At 40.4% G+C, this 21391-nt stretch overlaps 1 protein-coding gene across 2 annotated transcripts in view; it reads left to right on the top strand.

Moving 5' to 3' along the window:
• ITGB6 (integrin subunit beta 6) overlaps positions 1 to 21391 on the top strand; it is a 152495-nt gene that overhangs the window by 67576 nt on the left and 63528 nt on the right. For both annotated transcript variants that reach the window (XM_070357504.1, XM_005897269.3), the window contains exons 8-10: positions 4615 to 4780; positions 6764 to 6925; positions 10892 to 10987. In XM_070357504.1, the coding sequence (XP_070213605.1) occupies positions 4615 to 4780; positions 6764 to 6925; positions 10892 to 10987 (424 nt within the window). The remainder of the gene's footprint in view (positions 1 to 4614; positions 4781 to 6763; positions 6926 to 10891; positions 10988 to 21391) is intronic.

Genomic DNA, 21391 nt, shown 5'->3' with positions numbered 1-21391 from the left:
CGAATGGATAAGAAAGTTGTGGTACATATGCACAATGGAGTATTACTCAGCCATTAAAAAGAATACATTTGAATCAGTTCTAATGAGGTGGGTGAAACTGGAGCCTATTATACAGAGTGAAGGAAGCCAGAAAGAAAAACACCAATACAGTATACTAAAGCATATATATGGAATTTAGAAAGATGGTAATGATAACCCTGTATGCAAGACAGCAAAAGAGACACAGATGTATAGAATAGTCTTTTGGACTCTGTGGGAGAGGGAGAGGGTGGGATGATTTGGGAGAATGGCATTGAAACATGTATACTATCATATGTGAAATGAATTGCCAGTCCAGGTTCGATGCATGATACAGGATGCTCAGGGCTGGTGCACTGGGATGACCCAGAGGGATGGTATGGGGAGGGAGTTGGGAGGGGGCTTCAGGATGGGGAACACGTGTACACCCGTGGCGGATTCATGTTGATATATGGCAAAACCAATACAATATTGTAAAGTAATTAGCCTCCAATTAAAATAAATAAATTTATATTTAAAAAAAGAAAAGAAAAGAAAACAAACCAAAAAAAGGGCAATCAAGTGAAAGTAGCACTTTTTTTTTTTAATTATGATGCATGTTTGATGGTAAAAAATATAAGGAACTAGGCAGTTTGGAGCAATTGCCTTGACATGTGCTAATGCACCAGCAGTTTTACTTACTCTTACTTTGCATCATCAGTGAAAATGTCAACAGTGAAAAAGACAAATATTATCTCTTATTATTATGAAGAACGTGTGACCTGAAAAACTCTTAAATTGTCTCAGGGACCTCTGTGGGTCTGCACACCACACTTTTAAAACCTTTAATCTAATCTCTAGTGCTTCTTGAAGTAGCTTGCTTTCTCTACCTTCATTAGATGGAAGGTCACTAAAATTTCACCATGTAGGAAGCCTGAATGATTTACATTTTTGAAAGACGTTTCCCTTATGCTATTGTCTAAGACACAGCAATACAAATCATATTTTCTATATTTGTAATGATAGAAAGCCACTGCAGTACTCTTGCCTGGAAAATCCCATGGATGGAGGAGCCTGGTAGGCTGCAGTCCATTGGGTCGTTACGAGTTGGACGCGACTGAGTGACTTCACTTTCACTTTTCACTTTCATGCATTGGAGAAGGAAATGGCAACCCACTCCAGTGTTCTTGCCTGGAGAATCCCAGGGACGGGGGAGCCTGGTGGGCTGCTGTCTATGGGGTCACACAGAGTTGGACACGACTGACGCGACTTAGCAGCAGCAATGAATTGTAATATACACTTAAAAATATTTAACAAGACAAAGAAAATTTTCTTCATCAAATATTTTGAGGGATTTTTTTAAACATCATTTCACATTTAATTTGGTGTTCGTTTTGTTTTTGAAGACTTGAACCATGAGAAATTCATAGTAGTTTTGCAAAGAAGAAAACTCAACCATGAATGTTTAGATTTCCTATATGTACACACAAAAAAATGAGTATATAATTTTAAATTTCAAAGGTAATAAGACCATGTGAAAATACAGACATAAAGAAAAAATGGAAATCATTTCTAATTCCACTAAAAACGATGGTGTTAACCTTTTGTTATATATCTTTATAATCAGCAATAAGTAATTCCTTCAATTGCTATCTAAGAAAATAACAACTAAATATAAGCATTCTTTATAGGAAGAACTCTGACCAAAATGGGCAGTTTTCACTCAAAATTTCTTGACGTGACCCAGCTCTGACATTATACTTTGCTTAAGCTACATTCATCTCCCAGCACATGAATATGTTTATTGAATTAATAAAAAATGTATTCTCCTTTCTAAAAGATTAGAGTTCTAGTAAGAACTACATAGCAAATAATTCTAACCAACAAAGATACAAATTTCTGACCAGACAATAGGAATTCTAGTTCTCTGGCTCCAGAATAGGCTTTAATGCCATTTTGATACAGTATGAACCAACAGCCCCCTATAAAATACTAAACAATTTCCAAGACTAGCTTCCCTGGTGGCTCAAATGGTAAAGAATCTGTTTGTAATGTAGGAGACCAGGGTTGGATCCCTGGGTTGGAAAGATCCCCTGGAGAAGGGAATGGCTACCCACTATTGTATTCTTGCCTGGAGAATTCCACGGACAGAGGAGCCTGGAAGGCTACAGTCCATAGGGTCACAAAGAGTAGGACAGAACTGAGCAACTAACACTTTCGAAAACTTTCAAGACTAGTTGGACTCCAGGGACAATGTAAACCTCAAAACACAGTTATATACTTTTTATGTAATTTTCACAGCAATTTTAGAAGTAGCTATTATTAGTACCCTCATTTTATAGATGAGGACACAAGGATAGATAACTATCCAGTCTTTTTATTCTAAATCTATGCATTTTCTTCTACTCTATAGCTACTTTAAATATTACAGAGGCAATTAAGAAAAATGCTAAATTATTGTCATTTTGTAGGTTAACTTTTTAAAAATTCTTCATTTCACATTTTAAAATACATTTCATATTTGAAGGTGGGAAAAACTTGACTACATAAAAAGTTTTAAGATATATATCCAAGAACATTGTAAACTGAATTTTAAAACTACCAAGAAAAAGTTTCATATTTTTGAGAGATAGAGTTCTTAAAATCATTAGAAAATTTAAAATATACCTCATTAAGGAAATGGGATATCTCAGACTGTACCATTCGATGCTACGGAACTCAAACTCCCCTTGTACTGAAGCCTGAGAATACATCAGCTTATGGCTTGCTTTTTGTGAAAGTCTACTGACAGAAAGTAAGTGATTATCCTTGCAGACACCAGCTTTCTGGTTCTGGCAGAGCTCCATTTCTCAGTGTAAATAAATCCATAATCGTTTTGATTTGTATATCTAGTTGATTCTCAACATTTACGGAAGTCTTGTTCTATAAAGTCTGCTCACACCCTGCATTAGAAGATGCTGAGTATTGCTCCTAGGGGAAACACAGGGTTAGGTTCCTGTGAATCTCTGGTCACTTTTTCACCACTGAGCAATAACTTTTGTTTTCTGCATGTTCATGTTTAAAGATGTCTTATTTAATATATGTTGTTGATTTGTTAGCATTGAAATCACAACCAAGAGCACTGTAACTCATGTCAGAACAAAGCTCACACACGTGTTTTCCCCATAAGACACATCACAGTCTTCCTGCACTTGGCAATACCAGAGAACATTTCAGCACTGCATTGGGGGACAACTCTAAACAACAAAACCGTCCAAAAGCACAAAAATGCAAACACACATGTCACCAAATAGACCCTGAAAAGAATATTTCTCTACAGTGTGGGTGATGAAGCAAGAAGTCAGAGTCTTATTTGACCTCCCCTGGAAACATGCATGTCAAGGGACTCAGTTTCTTTGTACACTCATTCATGTACATGAATGACTGAAGAAGTTCCCAAAGGATTGATTTGGGGGTCACAAATACATTTTAGCAATATGAATTTTCAAAGATATGGAATCTGTGAATAATGAGAATTGACTATATACCTCAGACAGATGAATTTGGTGAAAAAGAGCCAAATCCTGAAAGCTGCATCAGCTCTTTGTATGCTGACAAGGCAGACTCTTGAACTTGCCAAGCTGCTTGTGTAAGTCAACCAGCTCTTTCCATGCAGCACCCCGCAACCTCATTGGTGGCTACTTCTTTTTGTCTCTGTGCTTCTCCACCAGTGTTTCTCAAACTTTGGAATGCATCAGGAAGACTTGGTTCAACACAGGTCTCTCAACCCACTCCTACCAGTTCTGACTTAGCAGGTCTGTAGTCACACCCCAGATTTTGCATTTATAGCAAGTTCCCATGTGATGCTCATGCTGCTAAGTCCAAGGACCACACTTTGAGAAACTGCTGTACATTATTAGCTCCACTTCTCAAAAGAAAACCCAAAACTCAGAAGCATTTAGTACTTGCTCAAAATCTCATGTACAACTACTAGCTGGCTTTCAGAATAAAATGTTACTGGGTCAGCAATTTCTGTTCTACTGTGATGTCTTTAGGGCAGATCTCATCCAAACATGGCATTTTCCCCAAATGTTAACTGTCTTTAGTAGTGCTTTACCCCAGGTTGGCCCACATGGTCTGTTCTATCACAACAAAGTTGGGCTCTAGAATCGAGAGACTCAGTCTGATTTTCAGGCCCTGGGCAGGCAGGACTGAGCATAAGAAGAAGACAGATTCCTCTCTTAGTCTTGCTACAGGATGACATCCTTGATGACAATTTAAGCTATCAGAATACAAAAGAATTGTTGTCATCATGTAAACTTAATGGTGGGCTTTGGTTGAGAGACAATAGAAGGAAGTGACTACATACAAGGAGCATCGGATCACCTGATTATCTGTTTTTTCTGAACCAATGCAAGACACACAACAAGCTCTTTGTGTTAGCTAATGTGACCCATTTGGAAGGGGTGGGTAGGAGATGATAAAACAACCTTAACAGTGAGACTCAGAGCCAAGTTACAGAGTCAGGCACTTTATGAAATGCATCTTCATGGAAGGAAATGCTGTTAGGCTATTACACCCATTCATTGTGTGTTGTATCACGTTTCTTCAAGAATATTTTACATCTTCCTTTTGCAGTAGTATTCCATACTTTTGTTTGCCTACATTTGGATTCAAGCACATTTTGCCGTTGACAAATGATGCTGAAAGATTCAACGAAATTGTGAAGAATCAGAAAATTTCTGCTAATATTGACACCCCAGAAGGTGGATTTGATGCAATTATGCAAGCTGCTGTGTGTAAGGTATGCTGAGGTTGAGCAGTGTTTCATTCTGTTAACCCAAATTTCATCTCTTGTGAACAAATCATTGAAAAGCTTAGCTAACTTTATCTTTCCTTTAGTCATCATATTTCTACAACAGATACTTTTCTTAAAACACACCATTTATTCCATCTTGTTGAAATGAGGATAATTTTTATGCCTCATGTTCAAATCATCTAATAAAATTATAATACTGTTGGGAAAAATTGGTTAAAAGAATTTTAATATACTTATATATATATTATATATTTATATTATATAATTTATATATTAAATATTATAATTCTCAAAGATCAAGATCAGGAATTTCCCTAACATTCTAGTTAAGACTGTGTTCCCACTGCAGGGGGTGTGTGTTCGATCCCTGGTTGTGGAACTAAGATCCCACGTGCTGTGTGGTGCAGCCAGAAAAATTACAAAGATGTAGGGTGTATTCATTAGTTTTTGAACTAACCATGGTGAAAAAAAAATCAAATGTAGCAATTAATGAAAAAAGTAAAAATTCTCTGATTCACAGAGAGGGCAATGGCACCCCACTCCAGACTCTTGCTTGGAGAATCCCATGGACGGAGGAGTCTGGTGGGCTGCAGTCCATGGGGTCGCGAAGAGTCAGACACGACTGAGCGACTTCACTTTCACTTTTCACTTCCATGCATTGGAGAAGGAAATGGCAACCCACTCCAGTGTTCTTGCCTGGAGAAGCCCAGGGATGGCGGAGCCTGGTGAGCTGCCATCTATGGGGTCTCAGAGTTGGACGTGACTGAAGCGACTTGGCAGCAGCAGCTCTGATTCAGAATAAACTTCTACATATGATGAGCTAGCTATTGGTTTGAACCAACAAAATAAACATCAAAAGCCACAGTGTTTCTACGATAATGCTAGAATACCTCTCCTCCTTGACAATCAGACACATATCCAGGGAAACAGTTCTCCTGTTTTCAGATGACGTTCATGGAAAATATCAGGAAACAGATAGGACTGAGGGTCCCAGAACATAGGAGGGCCAAGGAATTAGGGAAGGAAGGAAAAAGATAAGGTACGAGGGGATAACTGCAATGAAGTTTGTCCTACTAGTTTCTGGCGTAATGGTGGTGCTGTAGTTTAGTTACTAAGTCGTGTCTGACTCTTGTGACCCCCATGGACTGTAGCCCACCAGGCTCCTCTGTCCATGAGATTCTCCAGGCAAGAACACTGGAGTGGGGTGCCACTTTCTCCTCCGGGGGATCTTCCTGACCCAGGGATCGAACCTGCATCTCCTGCATTGCAGGCTGATTCTTTACTGCTGAGACACCAGAGAAGCTGACTAGTTCCTGGACAAATCTTAATTAAAGGGGAGAGCTATATGAAGAAACAGACAACAGACCATCTTAATTAGCAGTTAGCAGTACTCTGCAGTCGTACTTTGATAAGCAATTCTTATCCTTGTATTATGCTGATAATTTTTGGATGGTAACAGTAAAAAGAGAAATATGTCTTTTTTACTCAGAAAGAGAAATATTTCTTTTTCAGAGAAATGTGCCTACAGGTTGGGTGAAATCTTAGTAAAATAGGCTTACTTCAAGTCCATTCTGTATTGCATTCTTAACTAGTTTTGCTTCAGCTTGGATTTTGGATAATCTACAACCTCCCTCACTCCCTTCTCTCATTTTTCTGGTAAATTAAAAGCTGGACAGTAAAAATAATTAACTTTGTAAAAATCAAGATCAACTGGATACTGATTGTAGTGAAACCATTTTTTTCTGAAGCATAAATCATCTGAAAATGTAATCCAGGATAAAACAAATGTCACATAATTTCATTTTTAATACATTAATATTACCAACTCAGAATAGATGAAAAAGTCTAAAATAGACTGACTAGCAATATATTTTTTGATAATCTGAATGTGTCCAAGCATAAGTGATTCACTCTCAATAAATGCCTGCCTCTTTTCCATACAAGCCAAATGCTTCTTTATCATTGTAGGAAAAAATTGGCTGGCGGAATGATTCCCTCCATCTCCTGGTCTTTGTGAGTGACGCGGACTCTCATTTTGGAATGGACAGCAAACTGGCAGGCATCGTCATTCCTAACGATGGGCTCTGTCACTTGGACAGCAAGAATGAATATTCCATGTCAACAATCTTGGTATGTAACCTACACTCTACATACACTGTTTTCAGGGCTACAAGTAGGCAAATGAAGCAGCAATTGCTGTAACACACAGCAGAGTAACCCACACTTAGTAGAAGAAGTGTGCCTTTTCTGATTTGAGGTTAACAGATCGGCCTTTCTCAATTCTCCTCGCCTTTAGAGGTTCCCATAGGAGCACAGGAGGGCAGTGGGGATATGTGATAAGTTCAGATTTGCTATAATACAAATGATCCCAGAACCTCCCTAATTTTTCAAAGAGCCAGAGGGCAGCAAAATGCAATACAGTCAGTTCATTCTGTTTGAACCACAGCCCTAGAAAGGAAGGCTCAGCCTAACCCTAGGAGTGATGGTCCCAGAGTCATGTTCCCTCAATAATTCCATGTTTTCATGGACCCTGGGCCCCTTGGGAAATCACTAATCAGGTGCTGCTTGACCAGTACTTATTAAATTTGGCTTATTTTTATAATTTAAAAAAATGCTGGTGACATTAAAAAAAAAAGCTTGACTTTTGCAAAACAAGGTAAAAATTTCAGAGCTCTTTTGATGTATATGATCTGATTTGATCCTCACCAGAACCCTGTGTGTCTAATTGCTTCCCTTGAACAGACCATGAGGCTGCCATGCTGCTGCACATGTTATTCCCTCTGTCTGAAATGCCCTTTCCCCCAAGGCTGCTGAGAAACTCTTACTGATCTGTTAAAACCCAGCTCCATCATGACTTCTCTGGGGAAGGGGGAGGTCCTTGTTTGACTTCTGCTGGGCACCAAAGCAATTATCTCTCCCAAGGTCTTGTACACAGAGGGCTTCTTGGCCATCACTAGATGGAAATGTGTTTGCTGGTATCTGCCTTTAGCATGCATCCTCAGTGCCAAAACTGGTTTACTATCCCTATTTCCTGACAGCACAGTGCTTGGAACATGCTAAAATACAATTGAATTATGGAGTAGTAACCTGGAAAAGGTCATACTATCCCCATTTAATACTTGGTATGAAATGGTACAGAGAATTTAAGTGACTACTTAAAATGACAGTGCTACAGAGGTGTATGTAGGACATAGAAAGAAAAAGGAAAGAGAATGCAGAATTTTAATATCAGGTTGGAAAAACCATTTTCTAAAAAACTTTTAGTGAGATAGCATATAGAAATGCTTACTATAGTATCAGCAATTAGTTTTTTAAAATCTGATGGTTCATTTGGCTTAAAGCTCAATATTCAGAAAACGAAGATCATGGCATCCAGTCCCATCACTTCATGGCAAATAAAAGGGGAAACAGTGGCTGACTTTATTTTTTTGGGCTCCAAAATCACTGCGGATGAAATTAATTTCATGACTTCAGCCATGAAATTAAAAGATGCTTACTCCTTGGAAGGAAAGTTATGACCAACCGAGAGCATATTTAAAAGCAGAGACATTACTTTGCCAACAAAGGTCTATCTAGTCAAGGCTATGGTTTTTCCAGTAGTCATGTATGGATGTGAGAGTTGGACTATAAAGAAAGCTGAGCACTGAAGAATTGATGCTTTTGAACTGTGGTGTTGGAGAAGACTCTTGAGAGTCCCTTGGACTGCAAGGAGATCCAACCAGTCCATCCTAAAGGAGATCAGTTCTGGGTGTTCATTGGAAGGACTGATGTTGAAGCTGAAACTCCAATACTTTGGCCACCTGATGCGAAGAGCTGACTCATTGGAAAAGACCCTGATGCTGGGAAAGATTGAGGGCAGTAGGAGAAGGGGACGACAGAGGATGAGATGGTGGGATGGCATCACCAACTCAATGGACATGAGTTTGTGTAAATTCCGGGAGTTGGTGATGGACAGGGAGGCCTGGTGTGCTGCGGTTCATGGGGTCGAAAAGAGTCAGACATGACTGAGAGATTGAACTGAACTTAACTGAATGGTTCATAAATTACCTGCTACTGTTTCTTGACCTAAATCTCTAAACTTCAACATGGACGTTTCTACCTAACTTTTGATCAATGTGCTTAGTCTCAGTCGTGTCCAACTCTTTGCGACAGCATGGACTGTAGCCCACCAGGCTCCTCTGTCCATGGGGATTCTCCAAGCAAGAATACTGGAGTGGGTTGCTACGCCCTCCCTCCAGGGGATCTTCCCAACTCAGGGATTGAACCCAGGTCTCCCACATTTGAGGCAGTTTCTTTACCATCTGAGTCACCAGGGAAGCCCAAATTTTGATCAGTAGCGTTCGTCAAATTTATATATGTTTTAATCATATAGGTTGTCCTTCCATATTATAAGGTCAGTGAGGGTAGCCACATTTTTGTATTTTGGCCAAAGAGGGGGAAGAAACTGAGAAATGGGTACTTTTCTTGTTACTTTTTTCTTGCAAATATTCAAATGCCCCATAATAGACATCTCAGAAAACACAGGATCACAGAAGCAAATAGTGACTGTTACCTGATATGACCTTCTCCTCTAATACCTGTTCAAGTCATTCTTGCTAAGTAAGCTGCTACAATGCTCAGAGCCGTGGGCTAGTTCTTTGCCTGTAACATAGTCCCCAGGGCCTTGGAGCACCTCCTATGTACTCAACGCTGGGCCAGCCTCCTGGGGCCTCAAAATAACAAGACATGATCCCAGGCCTTGAGGAACTTACAATGTATTTGTGGGAGTTAAACCAGCATATCTGGACCAAATAGAAAATCATATTCACCTGCCTATGGAGGGCTACATGGTGCCATCCTGGCTACACAGGCACAGTGGTTGGATGGTGGAAGAATATATGGAGATAAGGAGAAACCAGCACCAGAAGAATTCAGGCTTAAGGGTGAAGGATACTTAATGTTTGGGCAATTAAAACTCAGAGGAGGCTGAGAATGTCAGACTCAGGAAGCTTTATACTATCTGGATTCTACTGATATCCTGTAATAAAAAAAATCCAAATGGGATAGAAAGTATGCATTACATAGCCAGATCTGCAGTTAGGTAATTGACCTGAGTATCTTAGGCAAAATTATACTTTTCTCTCAACTTGAATGAAAAACACATTAGAAAAATATTCCTGAAGTGCTGAGAATATATGCAGCAAGCACATTCACGTATAAGAAGGCCTATTTGTCAGTGTTCCTGTACTTGAGCTGTCTACAGTCATAACCGATACAGTATTCTTAGTTGACTTGTTTGCAGACCACTCTCTAATGTGAGTTTCCCTTTTGTATATTATCTACATTTGGAGTCAGGCCAGGCAAATGGGCTTCATGTTTTCTAGTCTTGGAAAGTAAAGGTCATCTGCCAATATGATAATGAATGACTTTATTTTTTAAACCGCTCATATCACTCAGGAATGAATGCCTCAACGAAATAGAAGTAAACTGAGTACAATGTGCTTTCAATTGTCCTGTAAAAATAATTGCAGCATCCCATAAAACCAGTTTGTGACATCAAAAAGAACAAACCAGAGAAGTGCACAGGAACATCTCAAGTCAGAGGGGTTTAGGAATTGCAGTGCGTCCTTCCTCCGCAGGCTTGCCCTTGCTCAACCCTCATCCCGCCCCATCCAATTCCAGTCAGAGCCGCAGGAGTCACGCTGGTCACATTCATCATAGTCTAACAGCTCCTCCCTCAGTTCTAACCTCCCCAACAATGTGAGCCTGCTGGCAAGTGGCACTTAGAGAAGACATGCATCTCTACCCTTGAAAAGATGACACACTAAAGTCTTTAAATAAATTTAGTGATCTCCTTGGAAGTGACAGAGCATAATACTCCACATTGATAGGCACTGACTCTAAGGAATTAAATGGACTTACAAGATCTGGGAAACAATTACTAAGCCAATTAAGAAAGTAATGCTAATTGTGTATTTGTTTACTTGGCATGATAAACACAATAATGCCTGTGAGAACTGAAATGCCAAACTCAGTAAGATATTTCTGAAAGAAATATCCCTTTATTTCATATACTTTTGTTAAGAAGATACTTAAAATCTATGTGTTAAATTTTAGGAATATCCAACAATTGGACAACTCATTGATAAACTGGTGCAAAATAACGTGTTACTGATCTTTGCTGTAACCCAAGAACAAGTTCACTTGTATGAGGTAAGCAAACATAATTTGGGAAATTCCTTCAGGGAGATTATTTGACATGAAACTTTAACTCTGAGTTTAATACATGGGAGACCATTAGATAATTATTAGCACATACCAGATATACTGGACACTGGCAAAGTGGATTCAGATACTGTTTGCAATTTAAATTATAAACACAGAGGTACAGAAAGGAGTGGGGGACAGATACGATGGGAAGAGGAAGAGAGAGTTAAGGAAATGAAAAGTTGGAAGATAGTACGAATTAGCATAGTTAAATAGAATTACCTATCTAATGGAAAATCAACCTATCTTTCCTTGAACTTTTCATCTGATGAGGAAAGAGTTAACAGAAGGCAGGGAAAATTGTGAGAATGGGAGGAGAATTGACTTAAACTCTCTGACATTTGCAAATTCAATGTATAGAAAACACACAAATGAAGAGATATAAGTTAAACTGTTGAGACATGAAAAGTCGAAAGAAAAAGCTTGTTAAACTGGGCCCCAAAATAATTTCTCCTTTAAAGTATCTGGATTTGCAATTCAAATTTTTGAATGGAAACGCCAATGGCAGAAAAGGAATTGTTTCACTAAAACACATACTAGAAAATGCAAATGTTTTCTGTGGTCTCTTTCCAGCCTTAGAAAAACGATATGCCAAAATGCTATGCATTGGGGTATTAGCAAATGATTTATTCCTAATGCACAGTTTGACGGAGAAGTAGGAACATCTTTAGTCTGAGTCCTAGAACAAGTAGAGAAAATAGGTGTCCGTTACATTGCTTGTACCTTCTATGCAGAAGCTTCAAATACTCCTAAATTCAAAGTCTGATCTCCCATTCCTTTGAAAGGACCTCTTAACTTGCTTGATAACTTCACAGAGCTCAGGAAATGCTGAGATTATTTCACAGAGGCTTTGATTAAATGCCACTCACTGCTAAGGACGATGCAGCCAACTTCCACCAGGTTCTGTAGAAAGGATCCACGAGGAGATCCTATCTTGCATTTTTAATGAGAGGAGGGCTTTGTACACCAGGTGAGACTGCCTTCTGCTGAAAACCAAGGAAGTCCCTTGCAATCAAGCTACATACTCGAGGGCTTTGTTCTACTCAAAGACTATGTGGGTTCACCTGATCTGGGCATTTTCTTAAGGCTTTTTAGTATGCGATACTTGTTTCCAGTGGTTTTAAGTAGTAAAGTTGCGGTAAAAGTTTGTTTTTTTTTAAACTCCAAATACAATAGTGAGTCTATTCTACCTTTGATTCCTAAAGCTAGAGTGGGAGGACTCTGGGGGTCACCACACTTTTCCCAAAGTTGAGCTTCTGTTTAGAAAGAGGAGGGGGAGTTGCACTATGTTCTTAAAAGGGGGATCTGGGAAACACAATTGATAATCATGAGCACAGACCCCCATAACTCACTTTGGTAATAGTCTTTAAGACTCAGAACTCATTTAAATGCCTCCTCAAGATTGCCATTAAAAAGACACAGCAAGATGAAAAATAATGGTGGCAAAACAGAATCTGTTGGATTTAAACAGGTTGCATCCACCATTCCCCAGTTGCAAAGGAAATGATCATTTCCAAAGAAAACACCAGATTAGAGCCTGCCTCTAATATAACAGCAGGACGTTTATTTTGCCTGCCTACTAATCTCATTACGAGGTGAATTTATGTTCCATTGTGATCTGTGGTTTTTACCATCTAGGCTCCACTAAATTCAGAGGGACATTTTCAGGGAGCCATGCAGGGGACAGTCAGCAGCCCATTCTGTGACTCTAACCCTTTCATTATTTTGTTTTTATTTTGATGGACTCATCATTTCCTCTTCAGGTAGTAGGCTGCAGCCTGATCTAAAGATAATGACAGCAACCCTGCACTTCCCTGAAGGCTTCACACAGCATGAAAATGCTGATCTCTTGTTTTATTGATAATGAATACTGAAAATAGACCAATAATGACTTGGATTGCCTTTCCATTTAAATCTCTTAGAAGGAGCCCTATGTGTGCAGGAGCCCTGCATGACCTGATGTTTGGATAGCTGTGAATCACGGAAAAATTAAACCAGAGATAGGATAAATAAAAGAGCTAAGTGGTTGGATCTAATGAAAATTCCGGGAGGCAATCTGTTTGCCCTTGTTGTGTTCAGCATAGTTGTGTGCACATACACCCCAGGAAGGGGCTGGGTCAGGTTCAGTGGCACCCGTCTTGCAGAAAATAAAGATTTGTGTTGCCTATTCATGGAACGCAGGGGAAAAAATGGCTGTTTTTTCAATGATTTGCGTAAGGTGCTTTGGACTGCCCAGGTGTGTAGTACCACTGCACTTTGTGGGAACAGTGATGAGCAAACAGTGGGAAGGTAAAGTAAGCAGTTTTGTCTTCAGATCAGTATGACTGCAGTGTGCACCCAGACTCCAGCAAACAGATGATTTAGAACAAACTTATTATTATGAATAGTTTCCTCTTTGTCCAATTACAGGGTTCAAAAGATAATGATAGATAACAGACTGAGCAGTAGGTAGTATATTACATTCTACTGCTAAATACCATTTTGAATCAGGATTCAATTACTCAAGCTTTAAAAAAAATTTTTTTTATCACCTCTGTTGTTTTCAAATATTTACTGTTAATTTACATCAATTTAGCATCAGGCTACTAAACTCCAACTACCTAATTTGACTAGTCTTTCCTTCCTAATGAGATATTGAGAGAAAAGCAATTAAATTAGCATTTTTGACCACATTGTCAAATCCTGTTATTAATCACGTGGAATTATTTGCAAGACTCATTGTCTTTCAAAACATCTACCTCTGGCTGGAGAAGATGAGTTTTATAGTGCTAATTGTTATTATATATAACTATATGACCTGGTACTTATGATGTAATGTTGAAAAAGCACTTAGAAAGTAAACAAGATGTATTGGTAAAAGAAGCTTTCAGTTTACCCACTAATATCTGAGACCACTAATTGACGTCCTTGTGGTTATTAGGACAGAGTGATGTGTTTAAAGGGTCTCCCCAGTGGTTCAGCAGTAAGCAATCCACCTGCAATGCAGGAGATGTGGGTTCGATCCCTGGGTCAGGAAGATTCCCTGGAGGAGGAAATGGCAACCCACTGCAGTATTCTCGCATGGAGAATCCCATGGACGGAGGAGCCTGCCACCATGGGGTGGCAAACAGCTGGACATGACTGAATGACTAAACACACATGATATGTCTAAAGCAGGAGGACAGGGACCCAAACAGGTTGTTTTACCACCAAGAGGCCCTTCCCTCTGCAGGTAAAAAAGCCATCTATAATTAACTCTGTAAAGAGCAGAGTGGATCTTACCCATCTTTCTGTTTAGGCCAATTTCTCAATACAAAGTAGATTCTCAGTAAATATTTGTTGAATGAATTTTTTTCCAAAAAAAAAACTGCAATGCAAGCACTTCATCTTATCTCAAATAGGGTCAAAATTTCTAAATAGGAATGTGACGTTTTGTGTGACAAATGTCTGTCAAGGTCAAGGGAACCCATGTACAAGAGCAGGTAGGAGTGCCTGACCCATCACTATGGTGATCTGCGGCTCTGGCTATTCTTTCTCCATCCTTCCACTTTGGATCCAGGTGGTACCAGAGAGGGGAAGGAACACTCTGCTGTCAGTCTTGGGACCACCTTGTAGAATAAGCTCCAGAGCCTTCTTGCATGTGTGCTAAGCCACTTCAGTTGTGTCTGACTCTGTGATTCCACGGACTGTAGCCCACCAGGCTGCTCTGTCCATGAGATTCTCCAGGCAAGAACAGTGGAGTGGGTTGCCATTTTCTTCTCCAGGGGATCTTTCTGACCCAGGAATTGAACTCGAGTGTCTTAGATCTCTTGCATTGGCGGGTGGGTTCTTTACCATTAGTACCACCTGGGAAGCCCCACCCCATCCCCCCAGCTTTCTTACTAGTCTGTGAAAGGAAACCCCCTGAATGATTAACCGCTTGATAGTCATTAATCTTAAAACAAGATGAAAGGTGCTGCAGTATGCTATGAGCCTGATATTTCAGAAGTATGGCTTCTGGTTTTTTTTTTTTATTTAATTTTATTTTTAAACTTTACATAATTGTATTAGTTTTGCCAAATATCAAAATGAATCCACCACAGGTATACATGTGTTCCCCATCCTGAACCCTCCTCCCTCCTCCCTCCCCATACCATCCTTCTGGGTCGTCCCAGTGCACTAGCCCCAAGCATCCAGTATCGTGCATCGAACCTGGACTGGCAAGCTTCAGTTTTTCAGGAACCAAAAACCCAGTTTTAATTTCACTCTTTCTTTCTTCTTTTTCCTCATCTTTTGAGTGTTTCACCACAGTAAGGGACTTTAAAGGAGGCAGAGAAATTAGGGAGGGAGATAAAACAAAAATTGACCCTTTGCCATTTGTTAGCCTCGGACACGACTGAGCGACTTCACTTTCACTTTTCACTTTCATGCACTGGAGAAGGAAATGGCAACCCACTCCAGTGTTCTTGCCTGGAGAATCCCAGGGATGGGAGAGCCTGGTGGCTGCTGTCTGTGGGGTCGCACAGAGTCGGACACGACTGAAGTGACTTAGCGGCCGCAGCAGAAGCAGCAGCCTGTTCTATCATTGTTTGGTTTTATAACATCCTCTGCTGAAAAAGATCAAAACAAATTTACTCCAATTAAAATCCCTATATCACTAGCCTCAGTTTTTAATTAAATAAAAACACTGGACCAGATGACCTCCAGCTTTGGCAGTCAATGACTCTGTACCTGGAGATGGGGGGATCACCACAAATTCCAATGATTTACACACAGATCAAGTACAGCTAATTGTAACATGGCTAATTTCAGTGACTGGTCTAAAACATTGTTCTTTATCTATCAACCCCATCCTGTAATGGGATATTCCAACTTTATGCTTTTAGTAAAAATATAATCATCTAGGAATTAAAAAGATAACTTTCTGAATTATGAGTTGATAAATTGCTCTTAATTCAAGGGTAATAGAAAAGGATCTTGATTTCTCTTTGTTCAACGATGCCGGCGTGCATGCTCAGTCGCTTCAGTTGTGCCTGACTCTTTATGACCCTGTGGACTATAGCCTTCCCGGCTCCTCTGTCCATGGGATTCTCCAGGCAAGAATACTGGAGTGGGTTACCATGTGCTTCTCCAGGGGATCTTCCTGACCCAGAGATCTAACCCAGGTCTCCTGCATTAGCAGTTGGGTTCTTCATCACTAGCACCACTAGCCCTTGTTTGAAGGTACCTGGGAATAAAGACAAAGGAGAGCCAGTTGCCCACACTTTCCTCATTAATTAACACCCCCTCAGAGAGGGAATATTTGGAAATAAAAACTCATGTCCTTGGATTATCAGGGTAAATTGGATAGAAGTATTTTCCAGATTAATTAATAAGACAGAAACATGAAAAATCATCAGTAGTTACCCCCTAGATTACATAGAGTAATTTTCTTCTGAAGAACTCAAAGACTCATAATCCAGAAAAGAAAAAAAAAAAAAAACACAGAAAAAAAGATACAGATTGAAAACCAAGGTTTTAATGAGATGCCCTCTTAGGCCCATCCATATAGAAATAAGGGATTTCGTCAATACAAGATCTAAATATATCAAAAGTACACAATACCCAGAATGTCTAACATTAAGAGAACTGACATGCTATTGACCATAGTCATTCATTCATTCATCAAACATCCAGGAGCCCAGCCAGGGTTAGTGACTAGAAAGAAAAAGACACAATGCCTGCCTCAAAAAGCCCCATAGAGCATTAACAAACTCATAAGCCAATTATTTACCTAAAGAACACAACATTTTAGAGACCCCCAAGGGAGAGTTTTTCTGAGGGGGCAGAGTTTCACATCAGTCAGTGTTTTTAACTCTTTCCTAATCACCATTTTTGTTAGGAGGGACAGCAAATTGATTGGCAATCATAAAACTACCTTTGATGCTAAGGGTACCATTGGAACTGAGGGCCAGAGAGGATCAGTAACTATGACCATGAGAATAAATGAGAAGGTTTGCTGAGGGCTTATTAGGTGGCTGCTGTGGTTAAGTACTTTAACTCACTGTATTATTTAATCTCCTTTTTACTGCTATGTTCTGTGTGCTGTGCCTTGTCACTCAGTCACATCTGACTCTTTGCAACCCCGTGGACTGTAGCCCACCAGGCTCCTCTGTCCGTGGGGTTTCTCCAAGCAAGAATACAGAAGTGGGTTGCCATCCCTCTTCCAGGGTATCTTCCCAACCCAGGGATCAAACCCAGGTCTCCCAAATTGCAGGTGGATTCTTTACTGCCTGAGCCACCAGGGAAACCCAAGAATACTAGAGTGGGTAGCCTATCCCTTCTACAGGGGAACTTCTTGACCCAGGAATCAAACTGGGGTCTCCTGAATTGCAGGTGGATTCTTTACCAGCTGAGCTACCTAGGAAATCTCTTTTTATTGCTATAGCACCCAAAATAATTCAAAAGCAAGCTGCATGTGAGAGCCAGGATTTGAACCCAGAGAATCTGAGTCAGCCCCAACCACTGAGGTAAGTCACAATTGAACCTGGGTTTTTGCAGCGAAAGACCACACCCATTCCTAGCTATCAGGCCAGGAGAGGAGCAGCTGTTCCACACAGTAAACGACTTTGAAAGTCACTGAACTGTAAGAGCACAGAGCACAAGGAGATGGCAGAGCATTTCCTGCAAACGGCAGAGATCTTCCAGGCCAGGGAACACTGGATTTTACTTACCGTTGCTGTTAACTTAGACAAACAGAGCAATCTGCAAACGTGTGGGCTTGAAAAGAGAGACACATTTGGATTCTGCCTTGTGTGTTATTTAAGCTCTGAGCAGTAAGAATGGATACCACAGCTAGAGTTTATGCCATTGGCCACCCCACCAAAAACACCTAGTCTCTAAGGTGACCACTATCAAGGTCCTGGCCTGATGGGGAAAGCAGACGCATGGTCTGACGCAGGTTGTACGTCTGTTATGACGATACCCTTCAAGTACATGGAAATACAGAGTAACACAAGGAACACCCACATACCTACTGGCCAGCCTTCTTCAGTCTTGACATTTTGCCACTCTATTTGCTTCAGATATCTTACAGAAATAAAACACTCCAGGGGGCTTCCCAGGTTACACAGTGGTAAAGAATCTGCCTGCCAACGTAGGAGACACAGGAGATGCAGGTTCGATCCCTGGGTCAGGAAGATCCCCCAAAGGAGGAAACAGCAACCCACTCCAGTATTCTTGCCTGGGAAATCTTCTGTCCTTGGGATATAGCAGTGGGCTATAGTCCATGGGGTTGCAAAGAATCAGACAAGACTGGGCCCCTGAGTGCACACACACAAAACATTCCAGACCCAGTTGCCTGCTGTGTAATTACTACCTCTGACGCCACCTCCCTCTTTCCTTCCATAGAAGTCACCAGTATCCTGAACTTTATCATTCCCATGTTTATTTTGAGTACTATGAAAAACATATGTCTACCCATAACTAATTACATAGTTTGGGCTCACAAGTTAAATTTCATCCTGTATATATTATTTCTACAGTTTGCCTTTTGATTCAGTGTTATGTTTGGGTTTTTTTTTAATTATGGTAAAATATACACAACATAAAAATTACCTTTTTACGGATGAGTATATAGTTCTATGGCATTAAGTACATTTACATTGTGATGCTCGATGTTATGTTTTGAGGCTTATTCGTGGAGACACTAGAAGCTCTTGTTTACTCTGTTCTACGGCTTTACATATTCCACTATGTGTATTTACTGCAATATGTTCATTTGCAACTGAGGGCTTCAGATCGTTTCTAGTCCTGCAGCTTACAGTGTTACACTTGTTGCAGCCACAGACACCCTTGCGGGCATGTTCTCTGTTGAGGATGAACCTGTGAAAGTGAAGCCCCTGGGTCACAGGGGAGGGGCATCCTCAGCCCTCCTGGTGTATCCAAGTTGTTTTCCAAGTGGTTTATCAGCTACTCTCTTGCCAACAACATGGGAAGTAGAACTGTTAGTTGCTCAGTCATGTCTGACTCTTTGTGACCCCATGGATTATAGCCCACCAGGCTCCTCTGTCCATGGGATTCTCCAGGCAAGAATACTGGAGTGGGTTGCTATTGCCTTCCCCAGGGTATCTTCCTAATCCAAGGATAGAACTTGGATCTCCTGCATTGCAGGCAGATTCTTTACTATCTAAGCCACCAGGGAAGGCCTAACAATGTGGGAGTGTAGGGGGAAAAGAAACAGAAAAAAGAAAAAGACACGCATTAAGTAACTATTTTTTTTGATGATAAAATTAATATGTTATTTTTTTAAAGAAGGGTGCCGGGGTCCAGCCCCGGCTGATCCAGGGTATTCAAAGGGGAGATGGTTTCGGCGAGGATCAGGATACAATAGCTTCAATTAGACATTAATTAGAGATGTAAAGAGTAATAGAATGAGGATAGCTCAGTAGGAAAATTCAGTGGAGAAAAGAGGCTGAGTAGCTTGGTTTACACGGGAGACCAATAAAACTTCAAGACAAGAAGTTTGCACCGCTTACGTAGGCCGCAGGCGTCCTTCCATTCTCCCGAAGGAGAGGAGACACTGAGGCCTTCCCGGTCGGATCTTAGAAGCCCAGGCATAATTAGTAAGCATGGCGGGTTCCGCACTCCAGATGGAGACTCAGCCAGAGTTTGAGAGAGAGAGAGAGACATGGGGAGACCAGTATTTCGAGGAACTGATCCCAATTCTTTATTTTCCAGGGTCTGTTTTTACACACTGAGATGTTTTGCAAAAGTCATGCGGGGTCAGCAGTCCTGACTTTTATCAAAGTCAGGTGCTTCATACAAATGTATACAGAGGTCTTAGGGGCGTTACATCATCTTCTGGCCAGGGGGGCCTGCTGACAATTTATGACCCTCTCCTTGTGACAGTGGTCAGTCAACCAGAACACTTTTTTCTCCAAGGGTGATTATTCTTAAAACAGACGCCACCCAAATAAAGTTACATTCCTATAGGGTGAGGATGTAGTGGGTTTTAGTTAAGGAAAGAATTTACTTAGCCTAAGGTCTAATGTGATTTATATCAAAAGTTAATACTTATTTCTTCTATATATTCATTAATGTGTGTAAGGGCAGGGGATGTGGAGTCTTAGCAACAAACATTGGCTCAACAAATGAAAAACCCTTCACCAATACAATTTCTAATCAGCCCACTATACTTATACTAATAATTTTCTAACTTCTCTAAAGAACCTGTTTTTAGAAGGTTTAAAGCATCTCATGCCTCTCACGGTTGGGAGACTGTGAGCAATCACATGTGGCCGGACAAGCCTGTCAGGCAGGCTAGAGAACCTTCAGAGGAGTTTGTAAGTTGAAACACTCTTGTCACGCCCAGGAGTTTATTTTAACTGGAGCTCTAGGTTAACTCCTTCTCCGAAAGAGGCGGTGGGGGACAGCCCCCCATAAAGTCAGAGGTGTAGGTGGGAGCACAAAGTAGTAAAGTAGGCAGGCTCTGGTTATGGGGGTAGATGCTCGAGGATTTCCAGGGGGACTCCTGAGGCTCGATCCTGCCTTTGTGTATGTCGAGCCTCCTTCCTCATGACCTTTGCCATGGGTGGAGTGCCTCACTCTGGCCCCCAAAAGAAGGGGATAGAGAAAAGCACAATGAAGAAACTAAAGATCACCCATAAACTCACCACTCGGACACAGCTAACCATTCTTGACATTTTAGAATAAGTCCTCTCTTTTGTCTTTACATACATTTACATGCTTTAACATAATTGGCATAAGACTGTATATATTACATATACATATATATATTATGTTCAAATTTTTAGAATGCATTTATATATTTACAGTCTTATAAAGGCATAAAAATTAAATTGCACTTATATATCAAACAACTGCTTTTATTAATAAGAATAACAGATGAAATCAAGGTAATTCTACAAGATTTTGAATCAGTGACTGCCAGATGTAAAGGGTGTATGTTTTCAAATAAAAACAAACTTGCTCCCCACCCCTAGCAGCTCCAGAAGATCTACAGTTACTACACTTTTACCTACAGAGTATGTTTTTACACATTCAAATGATTATTGTTGTTGTTCAGTCGCTAAGTCATGTCTGACTCTTTGTGACCTCATGGACTACAGCATGCCAGGCTTTCCTTTCCTTCACCATTTCCCAGAGTTTGCTCAAACTCATGTCTATTGAGTCCGTGATGCTATCTATCTCATCCTCTGCCCTCCTCTTCTACTTTGAACTTAAATGATACTTGGTTACTTCATTGAACATTCATGCAACATCTTTAATAGGAACATCAAATTATTTCTAGTACCTGTTTTCTTATCCCTGAAAGTGCCCTATCAATGAGGACATCTGTGAACGAACTCAGCTTCTTCATAGGCCCATCTCCAGACTGCCAAGTGCCTACCC

This window comes from Bos mutus, chromosome 2, assembly GCF_027580195.1.
Source record: "Bos mutus isolate GX-2022 chromosome 2, NWIPB_WYAK_1.1, whole genome shotgun sequence".
Lineage (NCBI taxonomy): Eukaryota > Metazoa > Chordata > Mammalia > Artiodactyla > Bovidae > Bos > Bos mutus.
This window is presented reverse-complemented; position numbering and strand designations above follow the sequence as displayed.